General features: G+C 37.9%; 1 protein-coding gene across 3 annotated transcripts in view; it reads left to right on the forward strand.

Moving 5' to 3' along the window:
• YLPM1 (YLP motif containing 1) overlaps positions 1-18525 on the forward strand; it is an 87219-nt gene that overhangs the window by 7787 nt on the left and 60907 nt on the right. For all 3 annotated transcript variants that reach the window (XM_069092230.1, XM_069092229.1, XM_069092228.1), the window contains exons 2-4: positions 6802-7038; positions 9010-9189; positions 10047-11107. In XM_069092230.1, coding sequence (XP_068948331.1) covers positions 6802-7038; positions 9010-9189; positions 10047-11107 — 1478 coding nt within the window. The remainder of the gene's footprint in view (positions 1-6801; positions 7039-9009; positions 9190-10046; positions 11108-18525) is intronic.

Genomic DNA, 18525 nt, shown 5'->3' on the forward strand with positions numbered 1-18525 from the left:
TACTTCTGCTTATTTCATTCTTTTGTACATTATCTTTAAAAGATTTCAGGTGTTTGAGTTTCTGTGAATCTACTTGGGTCACTTGAGACAACTTCCTTTTTTATAGGAATTTTTTTCTTTATATGTCTTCATAATTTGTTCTTAAGAATTTTTCATCCCTTCTGTGCTGTTCCACTATGGAATTTTATCCCTTGGGAGCTTTTGTGTCAGTCCTCTGAATCCTTTAAAATCTACTCTCCTAAAATTCTAGGGTATGTATTGAACTATACTCAGCCTTCCTCTCTGTTTTTTCCCTTAAACTTTATGAGGGAATAATATTTCCCCACCCCAAGGTTTCCATAATTTCTCCAGAAACAAGGTCCTTGCCATATTGAGTGTCAGTTCCAGAATAAAATTTCCTTTTCATTTGGAATGGTAAGATTATCACTAAAGTAAAGATAATACCTGTACTACTTTTGGCAAACAGAAAACTCCAGCAGATACTGGTATCATTACAATTCTCCATTACCAATATATTTCTATACATGTGCTGTTTCCTGAACTTATCTATTTCCTCTTTTTTGTTTCCCCCCTTAGAATGTGAGCTCATACTTTAATGCGGGGGACAGATTGTGAGTAGGGACTATTTTTTTTGTATCCTTAGCACTTTTTCCAGTTCTTGGCACACACTAAGCACTCAAAGGCTTGTTGACTGACTGACTTCTTTTACATGTTTCACACAGATCAGAGGTTGAAAGGAATGATGATTGACTTTTTCTTGTCGTTGAATCATTTTAGTTGTGTCTGACTTTTTGTGACCCCATTTGGGGTTTTCTTGGCAAAGATACTGGAGTATCTATCTTTCATTTCCTTCTCCAGATCATTTTACAGATGAGGAAACTGAGGCAAGCAGGGTTAGGTGATTTGCCCAGGGTCACATAGCTAGTAAGTGTTGGAAGTCGGATTTGAACTCAAGTCTTTCAGGCTCCTGACCCAGCATGCCACCTAGCTGCCCTAGCCTTCTATTAGTTGGGGGGAAAGATAGTACTAGAAGTAGATGAAGAATTTAGTTAATACTGTTACCTTGAGGATCAAACATAAAATCCATGGACTTTTAAAGCCTTTCATAAGCCAGCCTCTTCCTTCCTTTTCAGTCTTCTTACACTTTACTGCTCTCCAAGTATTCTGAGATCTAGGGACATTGGCCTTACTATTCCTCCCACAAAACATTCTATCCCCTACCTCCATGCATTATCACTAGCTGTCCTTCATGCCTAGAAGGCTCTCTATTGTCTCTCTCTCTTAGCTTCCCTTACTTTCTTCTGATTTCAGCTAAAATTACCTCAACAAAAGGCTATTCCAGCCTCCCTTAATGCTAATGCATCCCTGCTAAAATTACTTTCAGTTTACCTTGTGTGTATCTTGTAGGTTCTTATGTATTTGTTTGCATATTGTCTCCCCCATTAGAATGTGAGCTTCTTGAAGGCTTAGCACAGTAAACACTTAATAAATGCTCATTGACTAACTTAAACAGACACTTTATCTGCTTACATTTGTTAACTTGAGCAAAATGAGAGTTGAGTTTTTCAATAGATGTCAATAAACATTAGAAACAAGATGACATACTGGACAGAGAGGAAAACTTGGTACTAGTCCAGTCTCTTGACACATACTGGATATATGATTCCAGACTAATATTTAATCTTTCAGTGCTTCCAGGTATCTCCCATAGACTTTAAATGCATAGTACTTGTCTATCTGCATAGGTGGAAGGAGCTTTCTTACCGCGAGTTCTGTACACCAGTAAAATCACAGATCAGGACAAAGCAAATCCAAAACACATGTAATGCCATTCTCAAGAGTTAACTATAAACAACTTTACCTTTTCAAAGTTTTAGCATTGGCAATTGAACACTAAAGCATATTATTTAAGAAATTATGATTAGCATATTTCCCCATGGAAAATCTGTTATAGTATTGAGGGGCAGATTTGTAATCAGATGAGAAGGGTTTGAATTGTGACTCTGTTATTACAACCTTTGTGACCTTGGGCAAGTCATTTAACCTCCTGGGGCCTTGATTTCTTATGTAAATTTGAGGGGATTATACAAGTTTATTTCAAAATTTCTTTCACCTTTTTTTCTTTTTTTAAAGCAATGGGGTTAAGTAACTTGCTCAAGGTTACACGGCCAGGTGTTTCTGGGTGGGTGCTAAGTGTCTGAGCCCTGGATTCGATTTCCAGGTCTTCTCGACACTGGAGCGGGTGCTCTTACTCGCTGTGCTACCTGGCCACCCTGGTTTCTTTCACCTTTCAGTTCTATAATCTTAGGACAAGGAAAGAATCAAGGAAAAGTACCACTTTAGATATTGGGGCAAGATTATTGAGGAAATATTTCTGTTTAGAATTTCTACATTGGTGTCATTTCAACTACAAGTTCCCCTATGGTTCTCCTGGCACAGTTCCCCTGAAAGACCACTTATAACTCTAACCCACTAGTAGAATTCCATTGTCTTCTAAACATATAGAAAGTTTGCTTAAAATCATTTCAAATCAGAGTGTTGCAATGGCCTCTTCTATATACTTGACTTTCCCTTTCTCTTACAATGAGCAATTGTAATTTTGAACAAAAGTTTTTTGGTAGGTGTGATTCTTAAAATTAATTCTGATTAACAAGAGACTTATTTTTTTTTCTTTTTTTTTTTTTTGGAGGGCAGTTGGGATTAAGTGACTTGCCCAAGGTCACACGGCTAATAAAGAGACTTTCTTATTTATTGTGTTATAAACTTTTTTTTAACATGTCAATGCCAATATATTGCAAGTAACCCTTGTAAATATTTAATGTTGTATATTTTGGATTCTGTAATTCATGAATTTTGGCACTGTTTGTACTTACAGTCTTAAAAGTTGTCATTTCTCAGTGAATCTAATTCAGGTAGATTCTCTTAATGGATTAAGTTTTTAAGAATAGAAGTACAAATATAAATTAAAATTTTTTATTTCTTTGTTCTTTGCTTTGGAATATCAGGAAATTAAGAATTTAATAAATGGTGATATGGACTTAAAATAAATTTACATTTAAGCAGGATGTAACCAACATCAGGAACAGGTACTTGCCTTATCAGTTGAAATGACATTAAAGAAGTTGTTTTACCGTCTTCTGTATTGCTGTACCCTAAGAACCACTAGTCCTGACTTACACCTGAAACTGTATATGTTGTCCAGCCCTTTTAGAAGGTAAATTCTTTGAGAATAGGGAATGTCTTCCTTTTCTTTTTTGTATCACCAGCCCTTAGTACAGGACCTTGCATGTAGGAATTGATTAATAAATAATTTCTCATTCATTCCTGGAGGAGGCAGCTTATACTAACTCAGCATTTTTGAAACAAAATATAAACTGCACATTTCCTTGTCTTCAAATACCTTTTATTATTTTTTGTATAGTTTTGTATAATAATAGCTGGCATTAGTAGAGTGCTTTAAGGTTTGCAAAACACTTTATAAATATTTCATTTTGTCCTCACAACCCTGGGAGAGGTAGGTAGATAGTTATTATCCCCATTTTACAGATGAAGAAATTGAGGCAGACAGCTGTTAAATGATTTGGCTAGAGTCAAACAACTAGTAAGTGTCCAAGTCTGGATTTGAACTTGGGTCTACCTGACTGCAAGTTAGTACTCTCTGTTACACAGTAGATGATAAATGATTGTTTTCTAACAAATTTGTAGTTTGGTTTTATGGGGGAAAAAGTAGGGGGGTAGTTAGGGATGAGGAAGTCATATTTGTATCAAAATAAATCTTGTATACTTCTTTAATGCTCACTCAGGTTTTTGTTTATATGTGTGTATATGTATGTGTATGTGTGTGTATACATGCATATTTTTCTGGATTTTTTTTTTTTTTAACATCACTATAGTTTCCTCTAGTACCCCTCTCCTGCCTCCTCAGCCTCCCAGAGGGCCATCCCATATTATAAATAGCATTTTAAAAAGACAAAATAGAAAAAGAAGAGGGGAAAAATCAGCATAACTAATTGAAAAAGTGTGAAAATATGTGCAGTATATGCTTGTGAACCCTCCACCTTTGAAAAGTGGTGGAGTGAGGGTGTTTTCTTAATTCTTTGGAGCCGTGCTTATTCTTTATAATTTTGCAACACTCTATTTTTGGTAGTTCTTTTCATTTATATTGTTGTAGTCATTGTATATGGTGTTTCTTGGTTTTGCTTCATTTTTCATCAACTTTATGTAGATTGTTCCTTGCTTCATAGTATTTGTCACATTTATCATTTCTTATAACACAGTAATATTCCATTACGTTCATGTACTCACAATTCGTTTAGCCTTTCTCCATTCGGTGGGCGTCTATTTTGTTTTCAGCTCTTTGCTATAACAAAAAAGTGGTGCTAGGGGCAGCTAGGTGGGGCAGTGAATAGAGCACAGGCCCTGGAGTCAGGAGGACCTGAATTCAAATCCATCCTCAGACACTTATCACAAAAAACTAGCTGTGTGACCTTGGTCAAATCACTTAACCCCAATTGCCCTACCTTCCCCCCTCCAAAAAGCCAAAAAAAAAAAAAAGTGGTGCCAAATGTCTTCTCTGAAGAAATTTTTGAAGGATGGTATCATTTTATCATTCATTTATTGACTTCCAACCATGTGTTGACATTCCTATCATTGAATTGGATGATTCTTATCCAGTGAGTTAAACAAAATAGTGAACTGGCAAGTATTGAGAGCCCAGCATGGTTCATGATATTAGGTCTATGTCCTTGTCAGACCTGTAGGCATTAATCTATAAAGAATAGCCTGCATCTTTATACCTTTCAGTGCTTATCTTGGAATTGTAGATTTATCTTCTTTTCAGCTTCTGCCAATATTTGAAGAGTTTGTTAATCTTTCAAGTTACTGGATTTATCTATTTTCTTTCTCTTTATGTTCTTTTTATAAAACATAACATTTTATTGAAGGCTTTGTCTTTGCATTCTAGTCATTTCAACACCCTCCTTCAGAGACCCTCCCTTGAAACATGGTCAATTAAGGAAGAACATCTCATCCAATGACTGCATCTTCATGTTGTTTTTGGATAATTGTTTGAAGTATTAGAAAAAGTTAAAGGTGTGTTATAATGAACATTAGTTGAATGTTTAGTCAGCATTATGAATTTTATGCTTACTTATTTGTAAGTATACTATTATATATTGAAGTGTTTTTCACAGAGGTTCAGTTTGAAAACTCTTTGTTTACTGAAGTCGTCCTCTGATGCCTTACCCTGACCTGGTAGTGACCAAGGGCCCCTTAAAGCTATGGCAGCTGAGGGCAAGCTCTAGAAGGTCCTGCCCAGCTGGAAAGTCTTCAGATATTTGGCCCCATTGGTGGCTATTTGTTGACTGTCAAAGGAGCATGCTAGTAAACTTTGAAATGGCTCTACTACCAGGTTGGCTTCATGATGATAAACTTTTTGGCTATCTGAAAAGTTGAAAAGTATTTACTTGAATTGCTATTTTCATCTATTACAATAATGAAATCACAGATTCTTAAAATTTTTAAGTAAAGTAACATAAGGAGGTTCACTATTTTTGATTCAAATCGATAAGTATTAATTAATCATCTTCTGTGTTCAAAGTAATGTGTTAGTTTCTGGAGCTGAAAGGACCCCCCCAAAAAAAGGTAACTCCTGACTCCAAGAAGCTTACGTTGTTCTGAGGAGGTGCAGTGCTTAAACAGAGAAGTAAATCCAAGGTAACTTAAGGAGGGACAGAGTGAGCACTAAAAACTAGTGACACTGAGGATGAAATATAAGAGTTGAGCTTTGAAGGAAGAAAAGGATTCTAAGAGGAAGGGTGCTAGCTTCACAAATGCCAGAGATCAGATTCAGGAAAATAGCTAGTATTCCATTGTGGCAAGAATGCAAGTTTTATGCAGGGGAGCAATGTTAAGTGAAGCTGGAGAGGTAGGTAGGAGCCACATTGCAGAGGGCCTCAGTTGGTGGATTGAGGAGTTTGTATTTTATGTTAGAAGCAATAAATAGGGAGACTTTGAGCAGGGGAATGGACTATAGAAAGATTTAGGACCATAGGGAGGAGAGATGATTTACCACATGACTCTTTGTGCTCAGTATTATACTTGGCACTAGTAGGGGTAGGAGATTGTGGAGGGAAGGATGAGTATATAGGCATAAGTAACTTATATTTTAATTGGGAAAATATGATTAACAGGCCTGAAGCAATTAGAGAGCAATAAAAGAGTGTTAAGTCTGTGTTACAGATTATAATTGCAGTAAATTCAGAGAAAGGAGAGATCACAGGGAAATTGGAGTGCTTGAGAGGCTTCATGAAGGAAATGGGATTGATTGTGCTCTTTGTGTATAAGATGATGAGATAAATGTTCATAAACATGGAGTAAAGGTAAACCCTAAATGAATGTTAAAAGAGAATCACCTGTGCTTTTTCTGATCTGACGTCCAACAGACCAGTCACACTTATAGGTGAATCAAATGGCAGCGTGTGCTTTAAAAAGAGAGTGAGGAAGGGAAGGAAGGGATGTGGAGGAGGTGTCTCTATTTAGAGGTGTTGACTTTCTGTGTCCTAAGGGTGTTTTGTTTGTTTTAATGTCTCACAAGGAGGTGGGATTGGAATTCTCTAGCTTGTGGGTGAAAAAGCCTACAAATACCTACTTGTCTCTTTCACACTTTGTCTTCATCCTTTCTGAAAAAGGCAAGCAGATAGACTGTATATTCATATTCTCTCTCTGTCTCTCCCTCCCTCAACTCTTTTTCAAGAGTAAGTAGCTTATACAAGTGATTCTCACAAATGATTTCTTTTGTAGGAACAGCAACAGTATTGGTACAAACAGCACTTGCTTAGCCTGCAGCAAAGGGCAAAAGCACATGCACAGGGACAGCAACCACTAAAGGGCCCTGGAGCAGTGAAAGATACACCAGAGCCAGCAAAAGAAGAAACTACAACAACTAGTCAAATACCTGAACCTCCTCCATTTCAGGATCCCCCATTATTACCCCCGAGTGAAGAGGTTCCACCTCCTCTCCCTCCTGATGAGCCCCAGGTAAGCCATACACTTAATTTCTTGGCATTAAGTGGAGATTTTTTAATTGATATGTAAGTTGTATATGTATAATTTTGGAGAGTAATAAGTCAAAAAAACAGTATATGCACTGACTTTAACAATATAAAGTTAAGAATTAAAATTTAAAAAAGAAAAGAAAGAGCAAAACAAAACCCTTGTAACGTTTCTATTTAGTCAGACAGGACAGATTCCTACATTTGCCATGTTCAGAAATATATGTCTTGATCTGCACCGTGGCTCCACCACAGTTCTATCACAGTTCTGGATAGATGCTTCATCCTGGGTCCTCTGGAATTGTGGTTTATAATTGTGTTGATAAAGTTCTCAAGTCTTTCAAAAGTTGTTTGTTTTTGTGATGTTATTGTTTAATAAAATACTTTCCTAACAATAAGAAAAAAACAGTGTAAAGAAACATTAAAAAGCAACAAAACCCAAGTCAAATATAACAGATCATGTTGGTACCTTACTATTAGAGTTGAAATATACATCTTTCCTTTTCTATTTAAAATTGACAAGCTATAAAATTGAAAAGTGATATCAGTTCTAAGCATAATACTAGGTGATTTTACTTAATTGAAGGGAGATAAACAGGGGAGCAAGTGGTTTGGGCTGTTTGGGAAGTGTCTGTTGTCTCAAAACAAAATGTACCAGCCACAAAAAATAACCTTTTAGAGAAGAATGCATGATTAGATCCATCATTATCTAATAGATTAAGGAAAGTATCTTTTCTCTTGCTTAGTATTAGATAATAGAGAGACCCTACACTTTTTACTTCTAGATGCTGAAGGGATATTTGGGTAATTTATAGATACCATTTTTTCAAAGTTTGAAAGATGTCAAACATTGTATCCTTTTTTATTTTACTCTTAGTCATTTCTAAATTATTTTGTATTATATGATAGTATGTTCTTAGCATTGCAGTAGCATTAGGGACATAACCTGATTACAAAATACAGTTATATATATTGGTTTAGGAAAATAAGTAGAGATAGTGCCAATCCAAAGGTCATAGTTCCCCCATGCAGCTTGAACTAAGACATTTTGGGAGTATAATAGTTTCCTGGCATTGTTGGTTATAAAAGTTGTAAAAATGGAAAGAAAAGGATCATAGTTCTTTTCATCTTTCTTATAGAGAAAAAGTAAATATGTAAATATACAGGTTTACTCTCTGATGAAGATCTATGGATTCTATTTTTTTTTTTTTAGCAGTTGGGGTTAAGTAACTTGTTCAAGGTTACACGGCCAGTTATTTCTGGGTGTGGTGCTAAGTATCTGAGCCCAGATTCGATCCCAGGTTATCCCAACTCTGGGGCCGGTACTCTTACTCATTGCACCACTGGCCGCCCCTAAGTAATTGGGGTTAAGTAACTTGCTCAAGGTTACTTGGCCAGGTGTTTCTGGATAGGTGCTAAGTGTCTGAGCCCGGATTCAATCCCAGGTCATCCCTACTCTGGGGCCGGTGCTCTTACTCACTGTGCTACCTGGCCACTCCAGATCTGTGGATTCTAATGATTATGAGAATAACTACTGCCATGTTCATGATTGAATGTGTGGGCCTCTGTGGAATAAGGGAATTAACATTTTTCATGTACCTGCTATGGGCCAGGCATTGTGCTCAACCATTTACAAGTTTTTTTTTTTGCTTTTTTTTTTGAAGGGAGGGCAGTTGGGGTTAAGTGACTTGCCCAAGGTCACACGGCTAGTGTTAAGTGTCTGAGGCTGGATTTGCATTTACAAATATTACCTCGTTTGATCCTCACAAGAACCTTGTCACGCAGGTGCTCTTGTTATGGAGAACCATTTCATGTTCATGGTAAGAAAGATGACCAAAAACCAGATAAATTGTAGGGACTCAAGGCTCTATGGGAAATTTTAAGATACTATGCAAGTCTCACTGATTTTGTGTGTGTGTCATGTAATAATCTTGATTTTGTCTTCTTTTTTCTGTAGTCTGAAGAACCTGAAGAAGAGGCCAGGTTAAAACAATTACAGGCTGCAGCGGCACACTGGCAGCAGCAGCAGCATCACCGAGTTGGCTTTCAGTATCAGGGAATAATGCAGAAGCATGCCCAGCTACAGCAGATCCTACAACAGTACCAGCAGATCATACAGCAACCACCACACATACAGGTTACTTTCTCATTAACTTATTAGTATAAAGGATATGAACTTTGTTCCTAGGGATTGAGATCACAGAGTGAGTCATTGGATTATAGATTTGGAACATAAAAGAATCTAATCTACTTGTTATTCTAACTGCCTTATTTTGTTGATCAGGAAGTAGAGGCCCAGAGAAGTCAAGCTGTGATTGTAGCCTAGGTGCTCTAATTCTAAGTCCAACACTTTTCCCACACTACTATACTTTTTTTTTTTCAATTCTTATCTTTGTAAAATATGGAGAATACTAAAATTATTAGGTGAAAACCAGAAGTTGGGTTTTCTGCAATGGTTTTCCAGTTGCCTAGTGCTTTCTCCTGGGTATGGGAGGGTTTCTACTCATTGTAATAGAACTTGAAGGCCCTGTGGTGATGCTGTACTATATAATTTCTTGTTCACTACTAGACTCAGGGTGTCAGGTTGTGGTCTCCAGCTGTTAGAATTATCTTAGAAAATTTACTTAAATCCAACTCTACTGTATTCCCTTTGGAATCCTATATAAAAGCACCATAAGAGGAGATAAATGTTTACATCTTTTAGTCAATTGTCAGTATATTCAAAGTTCGATTCATTGAGGAAGTAAATATTTCCTTTAGTGATTTTTTGCTTATGTGGTTTTCCTGAGTCCATGGTAAATGGAAGACGTGTTAAATAAATTATCAGAAGGAAAGAAATTATTATTTAAGTTAATAAACATATTTTTCTACAGTCTTTAGTTTTTCTCTCTTCCATATACTTGATGTCTCTTGATTACAGCAAAGCCCCTAAGTCCTAACTATTTTAACAGAGTGTATTATGAAATTGCAAAATTATTTTTCTCCCTTTTATAGACTATGTCCGTAGATATGCAGTTGCGGCATTATGAGATGCAACAGCAGCAATTTCAGCATCTTTTCAAAGAATGGGAACGAGAGTTTCAGCAGTGGCAGGATCAGCTCCATACCTATCCTCACAAAGATCAGCTTCAAGAGTATGAGAAGCAGTGGAACTCATGGCAGGGACATTTAAAAGCTACGCAGTCCAACCTTCAGGAGAAAGTGAACACACTTCAGAATGTGAAAAATCAGTATATGGGAAGCATGACAATACCGCCTCCATTTGTTCCATATTCTCAAATGCCTCCAGCAATACCAACAATGCCCCCTCCTGTATTGCCTCCGTCTCTGTCAACATCATTACCACCACCAGTGATGCCCCCTGCTCTGCCTGCCACAGTGCCACCACCTGTGATGCCCCCACCAGTAATGCCTCCTCTGCCAACATCTGTTCCCCCACCTGGGGTGCCTCCATCTCTGCCTTCAGCTGGACCTCCACCAGTTCTGCCTCCACCATCTCTCTCTTCAGCTGGACCTCCACCTGTTCTTCCTCCACCATCTCTCTCTTCAACAGGGCCTCCACCCGTTCTTCCCCCACCCTCCCTTTCCTCTACAGCAGCACCACCCGTCTTGCCTCCCCCACCTTTGTCATCAGCAACACCCCCTCCTGGAATGCCTCCCCCAAATCTCACTTCAGCAGTTCTCCCCCAAGGGTTACCCCCTCAATTAACTACCACATCAGTTCCACCAGCTGCCGGTTCTCAAAGCTCAAAACCTCCAGACAAACCTAGACCAGCACTACTTCCTACTCCTATATCCTTTGGTTCACCTCCACCTTACCATCCAATAAAATCATCCTTGGGCTCTTCAGAACAAGTGAACTCTAAAGCTCCTCTGACGTTCAGTTCTTTCTCGATTGAACAAGGACATATGGAATCCAAAATTCCTACTGCAGGATCTTCACCTGCTTCAAACCAGCCTGGTAACATGATTAAAGACACACCAGTGAGATCAGGTGGGCTGCTTCCAGATCCTCCTAGAAGTGCTTACTTGGAAGGTCCAAGAGGAGGTCCTAGGTATGTCTGATACTTCTTTGCTGATTGCACTTTGTATAAGGGCTAATGTTAATAAAAAAACACCATCAACATAGTTATAATATGTACTTGCTGTCGGGTTGTTGTTATTGTTGGATGATTATTGTTTTTTGCCTTTGAAAATTACAGTTTGACCAAAAGGGAAAAAAATATTCCATCTAGATTTATAGGTGAATTCTATAAGATGTCTAAAGAGCAATTAGTAATTATTCTACATAAATTATTTCCAAAAATTAAGGGAAAAAAACACTCCTTGTTTGAGACAAATATAGTTCTAATACCCAACCTTGTGAAGGATAAAGCAAAAAGAAGAACTATAGACTAATATTAACAATGAATATTTATGCAAAAATTTTAAATAAAATCCTAGAAAAAGATTATAGAACAGTATAGCAAAAAAAAAAATTCCACTGTGACTAAGTTGGACTTATACTAACAATGCAAAGATAGTTAAACATTAAGTAAACAACATAATCATATTTAAAACAAAAGCCACATGAATTATACCTATTATACAATAGATACAAAAAATGTTTTTGATGAAGTATAACCCTTATAAAAAACTTTAAGTGATAATTTAAAAATAATAATAATAATAAAACCTTTAAAGGGGTAGACATAGAAGGGCAGTTTTGAAATGTAAAGAGTACATATCTAAAACTCAAAAGTTTGCTGTATTTGCAGTGAGTAAACATTATAAGCTGTTCCAGTTAATACAAGAATAAAGCACTGAAGCCCTCCTTTTTTGTTTTGGCTTTTTGAAGGGCAGTTGGGGTTAAGTAACTTGCCCAGGGTCACATGGCTGGGTTTTTTTTGTGTGTTAAGTGTCTGAGGCTGGATTTGAACTCAGGTCCTCCTTGACTCCAAGGCCAGTGCTCTATTCACTGGGCCATCTGGCTACCCTTTTTTTTTTTCTGTTTTTTGCTTTTTGGAGGGGGAAAGGTGGGGCAGTTGGGGTCAAGTGACTTGCCCAAGAGCACATAGCTAGTGTTTTTTTTGGTGTGTTAAGTGTCTGAGGCTGGATTTGAACTCATGTCCTCCTAACTCCAGGGCCGGTGCTCTATTCACTGCACCACCTAGCTGCCCCTGAAGCCCTACTTTTTGTGTTGTTATTTGAAGGCACTTATAGAAATGTTAAGACTAACAAAGAGGAAAGAGAAATTGAACGCATAAACATTTGCAAAGAGGAAACATGGTTTATTTATTTTTTTCTTTACCTTTTTTTTAGTTAAATTTTATGTTTATTTTTAGTTTATATCATTCATTTCCACAAGAATTTGAGTTACAAATTTTCTCCCCATTTTCCCCCTACCTACCACCCCAAAAGAGCGATCCCACTGAATACCCCCTCCCCAATCTGCTCTCCCCTATATCCTCCCCCATACCCCCTCTGACTTTCAAGTATGGCACAGGGGATCTCTGTGCCCTAGTGCCTGTATATCTTATTTCCCAGTTGCATGTAAAATAAAAATAATAATATATATTTTTAAACACTTGATTTTAAAACTTTGAATTCCAGATTCTTTCCCTTCCTCTGTCCTCACCCACCCCTTATAGGACAGATAAGCAGTTCAGTATAGGTTATACATGTATAGCTATGCAAAACATTTCCATAGTGGATATATTATGAAAGATTGACTGTATTTCCCTCCATCCTAACCCACCCCCCACTTGTTCTATTCTCTACTTTGATCCTGTCCCTTTTCAAAAGTGTGTGTTTCCAACTTCCCTCCCTCCAAACCTGCCCTCCCTTCCATCATTCCCCACTTTGATCCCCTTCCCTCCTACTCTCCTGTAGAGTGAGATACCCTATTTAGTGTGTATGTCATTCCCTCCCTAAGCCAAATTCAATGAGAGTAAGGTTGATCCATTCTCTTTTGCTTTCCTGTTCTTCCCCTCCATTGTAAGTTTTCCCTTGCCTCTTCTATATGAGATAATTTGCCCCGTTCTGTCTCTCTCCATTTCCTCTCATTATATTCCTCTCTCACCTCTTAATTTCACCATTTAAGTATCATCCCTTCCTATTAATTGGTCCTGTGCCCTCTATGTATACCTGTACACACATATATACACATTCACATATGTATTCATACGCCCATATAACCTCCTATGTAGACATATATATTTATGTATACATATATGTGTGTGTGTGTGTGTGTATACACACACACACACACACACACACACATACATTTCTATTCCCTTCAACTATTCTCATACTGAGAAAAGTTTCCTAAGTTACAATTATCATTTTTCCATGTAGGAATGTAAATAGTTCAACTTTGATAAGTTCCTTATGATTTCTTTTCTCTGTTTATCTTCTCATGCTTCTCTTGTTTCTTGCATCTGAATGTCAAATTTTCTGTTCAACTCTTTTTTTTTTTTCATCAAGAATGCTTGAAAGTCCTCTATTCTTGTCTAATGTGAAAATATCTGCAGATCCTATACCTGATTATATGCTGCCATTGGGGGAGCTGGAGGGAGGGGGAAAAAATTTGAAACTCAAAGAACCGGGGAACTGAATCTTGTAAACTCAAAGTAAACCAACAAATTAATAAAGAAAGTCCTCTATTCCATTGAATGACCATATTTTCCCCTGAAACATGATACTCAGCTTTGCTGGGTAGGTGATTCTTGGTTTTAATCCCAGCTTCTTTGATGTCTGGAATATCATATTCCAAGCCCTTCGATCCCTCAGTGTAGAAGCTGCCAGATCCTGTGTTATCCTGATTGTGTTTCCACAATATTCAAATTGTTTCTTCCTGGCTGCTTGTAATATTTTCTCCTTGATCTGGGAGTTCCGGAACCTGGCTATAATATTTTTATTTTTGGGATATTTTTCAGGAGGTGATGGGTGGAATCTTTCTTTCTTTTTTTTTTTTTTGCTTTTTGGAGGGCTAAGTAACTTGCCCAAGGTCACACGGCTAGGTTTTGTGTGTGTGTGTTAAGTGTCTGAGGCCGGATCCAAAGTCAGGTCCTCCTGACTCCAGGGCCGGCACTCCTACTCACTGTGCCACCTCGCCACTCCAGATGGGTAGATTCTTTCAACCTCTGTTTTGCCTTCTGGTTCTAAAACATCAGGGCAGTTTTCCTTGAGAATTTTTTGAAGGATGATTTCTAGTTTCTTTTTTTGATCATGGCTTTCAGGTAGTCCAATAATTTTTAAATTATCTCTCCTGGATCTATTTTCCAGGTCTGTGGTTTCCCCAATGAGATATTTCACTTCGCCTTCTATTTTTTCATTTGTTTGGATCTGTTTAATAGTATCTTGATTTCTCAAAGTCACTAGCTTCCATTTGCTCCAGTCTAATTCTGAAGGAATGATTCTCTTCAGTGAGCCTTGGAGATTCTTTTTCCATCTGGCAAATTTGGCTTTTTAAGGCATTCCTCTCCTCATTGCCTTTTTGAACCTGTTTTGCCGTTTGAGTTAGTCTGTTATTTATTTTTATTTTTTGCTTTTTGGAGGGGGAAGGTAGGGCAACTGGGGTTAAATGACTTGCCCAAGGTCACACGGCTAGTTTTTGTGTTAAGTGTCTGAGGCTGTATTTGAACTCAGGTCCTCCTGACTCCAGGGCCAGTATTCTCTCTATTCACTGCACCACCTAGTCGCCACCCCCGCCCCTTTTTTTTTTTCAGTTAGTCTATTTTTTAAGGTGTTATTTTCTTCAGTCAGGTCATTGACTCTCATTTCACAATTTTCATGCATCATTCTCATTTTTCTTCCCAATTTTTCTTCCACTTCAATTATTTGGTTTTCAGAATCCTTTTTAAGGTCCTCTATGGCCTCTAACCAGTTCATATTTTTCTTGGAAGATTTTGGTACAGGAGTTCTGACTTTGCTGTCTTCCTCCCGTTCCATGCTTTGATCCTTTTTGTTCCCAAAATAGGAGTGTAAAGTTGGATTGCTGAGCTTGCTTTGCTAGCTCATGTTACCACTCAATTACTTGACTTTTGAGCTTTTTGCCACAGTAGAACTCTGCTACCAGAAAGGGGAGCTTTGTCCCAAATTGCTGGGGTTTTCTCAACTGCCGTAGCTAATAGTTGGGTGTCCTCTCTGAAGCCTTCACATGCTCTGGCAAACTGGTCACACATTCAGGACTTCCACCCTAGACAATAATCCAGATTCAAGCAGGTTAAAGCAAGAGCTATTATCCCTCAGACTGGTGGCTTGGTCCCCCTACAGTCTGCAGACCAGGAGCTCTGAAGCTGCAACACAGCAGTGGCTGCCTGGCTGCCACACCTCAGCCACTTCTTGCCCTGATGGCAAAGGCTGGACCGCACTCACGGATTCCTGGGTCCCAAAGTCCACACTGCACTGACCTCTCACTTTGTCCTTGGCATCTATGTGTTGATAGTTCTGGAAACCACCACAGCTGCTGGTGATCTGAAGTCCTTCTCCTCTGAAGCCCACTGGTTGTGGCCGCCCTAAGGCTAAAACCTCAGACTTGCAGGGGACTGGGCTCAGCTTCTGCAGTTCTGGGCTTGGCCCCTTCCTGCCGGTCTTCAGCGGGAGCTTACGTTCTCTCTGTCATTTTGTGGGTTCTGTAGCTCCAAAGTTTGTTTAGTCATTTTTTACATGAATTGGAAGAGGTGGAAGTGAGAGTCCCTCGGAAGTCCTGTTTCTAATCAGTCATCTTGGTTCTGCCCCCACATGGTTTATTTTTAAAACAACAGGAATCAAATAAAGCAATTGAGACAGTAGTTTCAGTGAAGTAGGAAGTTTCAAAATAAATTCACAGAACATTATTGTGTCTGTGACAAATAAGACAAGTTGTTTTTAGTAACGAAATCTAGGAGGAAATAATAGAAAGGAAAATGCCATTCAAAATAATTATAAAAGGTATAGAATATCTAAGAGTTTACCTGTGAACACCACTGAAGACATAAAGTTGTAAAATGCTTATTTCGGGGGAAAATCTAGAAAAACTCAACTTTTTAAAGTGTTTATTGATTTTTGTTTTTATATCATGTGGGAAGAATGTCAGAAATCTTTCAAGAACCGTTCATCTGCTTTACTTTATCCTTTGGGAAATGGCTCTTTGTCTTTCACATTTGTCTTTTCTTTATATATTTTGGATATCATACCTTATCAGAGATAGTTGATACAAAGATTTCAAGATACTCTTTAAAGACTTAAAGTAAGGGTAAAAATTGGAGGAACATTCCTTGTTCCAGTTCTGGAAATAATTTAGGATTACACTAAAGAAGTGATTAAAATGTCTATACCTTTTGAGCCAGAAATCCCATTGCCAGGCTATTTTATTCCAGAGGTATAAAAAATGTAAAGAACTTTGGTAAAGTATACCAAAAAACTGAAGTTTTTAGCAGAACTTTTTTGTGGCATCAAAGAACTGGAAACAAGCTAGGTGCTAATTGATTGGGAAATAGCTAAACAAATTATGGTATGTGAATGTAAAGCAGGAGTTTCTTAACATTTTTTCTGTCGATGAAAAATATATAGGATTACAAAGGAAACCAATTATATTGAAATACAGTTATCAAAATATTTGTAAAAAATAAGTTCGTGGATCACAGGTTAAGAACCCCTAAATGTAAAGGAATATTACTGTAGAAACAATCATTGTGAAGAATTCAGAGAAACATGGGCAGACCTCTGAATTGACAGAGGGTACAGTAAAAAGAACCAGGAAACAATATAATGTTGCTTAAAGTAACAAGTGGAAAGAACAATAAAATAAAAATGACGATTGAATATGATTGAAATGACCAAGGCCCATCACAGATGAGTTGAGTGGTGTACTTCTTTCCCTTCATTGCAGATGAGCAAGAGTGTGGGTGTGGAATATTGCATATACTATCATTTCATTGCTGTTTTGCTTAGTTTTGTTGAATTGTTTTTTTAAACCTTTCTTTTTTTGAGGGCAGTTGGGGCAAACTTTTCTTTAAAATCCTCCTTATAAGGAATGTTTGGGGTGGGGGAAGGGATGGATCTATTAAGAAATGAATGTAGGGGCGGCCAGGTGGCTCAGCGAGTAAGAGCATCGGCTCCAGTGTTGGGATGACCTGGAGATCGAATCCTGGGCTCAGACACTCAGCACCACACCCAGAAATAACTGGCCGTGTAACCTTGAGCAAGTTACTTAACCCCGATGGCTTAAAAAAAAAAAAAGAAATGAATGTGACTCAAAAAGTGCAAGTGGAAAAAGTGCTTAGCAGCTCTTCAGTGAGAGGACCTGAGGTCAAAGGCCAAATGAGCTGGAGAGACATTTACAGATGAGGGACCTGAGGTGGAGAAAGACTAAGTTATTCACTCCAAGTGCCCAAGAGGGCCTTGTGCTCAGCACTTCATAACCTCAAGTTTGGTATCCCATTCTCTATGCCCTATCACTCTACCTCTTACCATTTAATATCTGAATGACCTTGGAGAAATCACGTAAAATCCCTTGGCTTCAGTTTTCTCATTTATGAAATGAAAGGGTTGTACTGCGTGGTTTCTGAGGTCCCTTCCAACTCTAGAGATCTGACTTTTTGTTCTTAAACAAAAATTTAATTCGTAAAAAGAAAATTACTAATTTTTAACCATCAGTATTGTTGCTTAATTATAAAGCTTATGAGATGTATGAGCCCCTCCCCTCCCCTGAGATGTTAAAATCCCTCTAAGTTTGCTATCTTTATCTCAGAGGTAGGCTATTCCATGGCAGGTAGAATGACATAGTTGATAAAGAACCTGCCTTGGTGTCAGGATATTCTGGGTTCAGGTTCTATCTCATGACTCTGTGACCCTGAGCAAGTTACTAACTTCTCAGGGCTCTTTAAGGCAACCATCTTTAAAGCCATAAACAACTTCAGGATATCAGCTGGTTTTCATTCCTTCTGGAATCACAGCAGTAACCACAGCCACAACTACTGTGGATAAAGAGAATATAGTACTGAATTACAGTATTTCATGTTCCTTTATCACTTTTCAGTTTTAAACACACAGCTAGAAAATTCATCATTAACTTGCCTGATCCGCAACAATGACAAGGAACAGAAGTGTGGACTTTGGCTTACTGAACTTGTTCTACTTCATCCATCAGGAAAACGTCTTCATCTTCAATTTTTTTTAAAAAAACATAGTTTTCATTTAGAAAGGGGGAAAGCTATCTTTTGATTGGGAATAAATATTTATAAATAAAAATGTTTTATTTTATTTTTATTTATTTATTTATTTTTAAAGCAATTGGAGTTAAGTAACTTACTCAAGGTTACACGGCCAGTTATTTTGTGTGGGTGCCAAGTATCTGAGACTGCAACTGATCCTGGATCTCCTGATGCCAGGGCTGGCACTCTTATTGTGCCACCTGGCCCCCCCCCCCAATTTTTTATTTTTTAAACTATTTTTCTTTTTGATGCTTTTTGTCTTTTACCACATTGCCATTTCCTGAACTATACTACTT

This window comes from Petaurus breviceps, unplaced genomic scaffold, assembly GCF_028583685.1.
Source record: "Petaurus breviceps papuanus isolate PSGF00001 unplaced genomic scaffold, PetGlider_PUasm1.0 189, whole genome shotgun sequence".
Classification (NCBI taxonomy): Eukaryota; Metazoa; Chordata; class Mammalia; order Diprotodontia; family Petauridae; genus Petaurus; species Petaurus breviceps.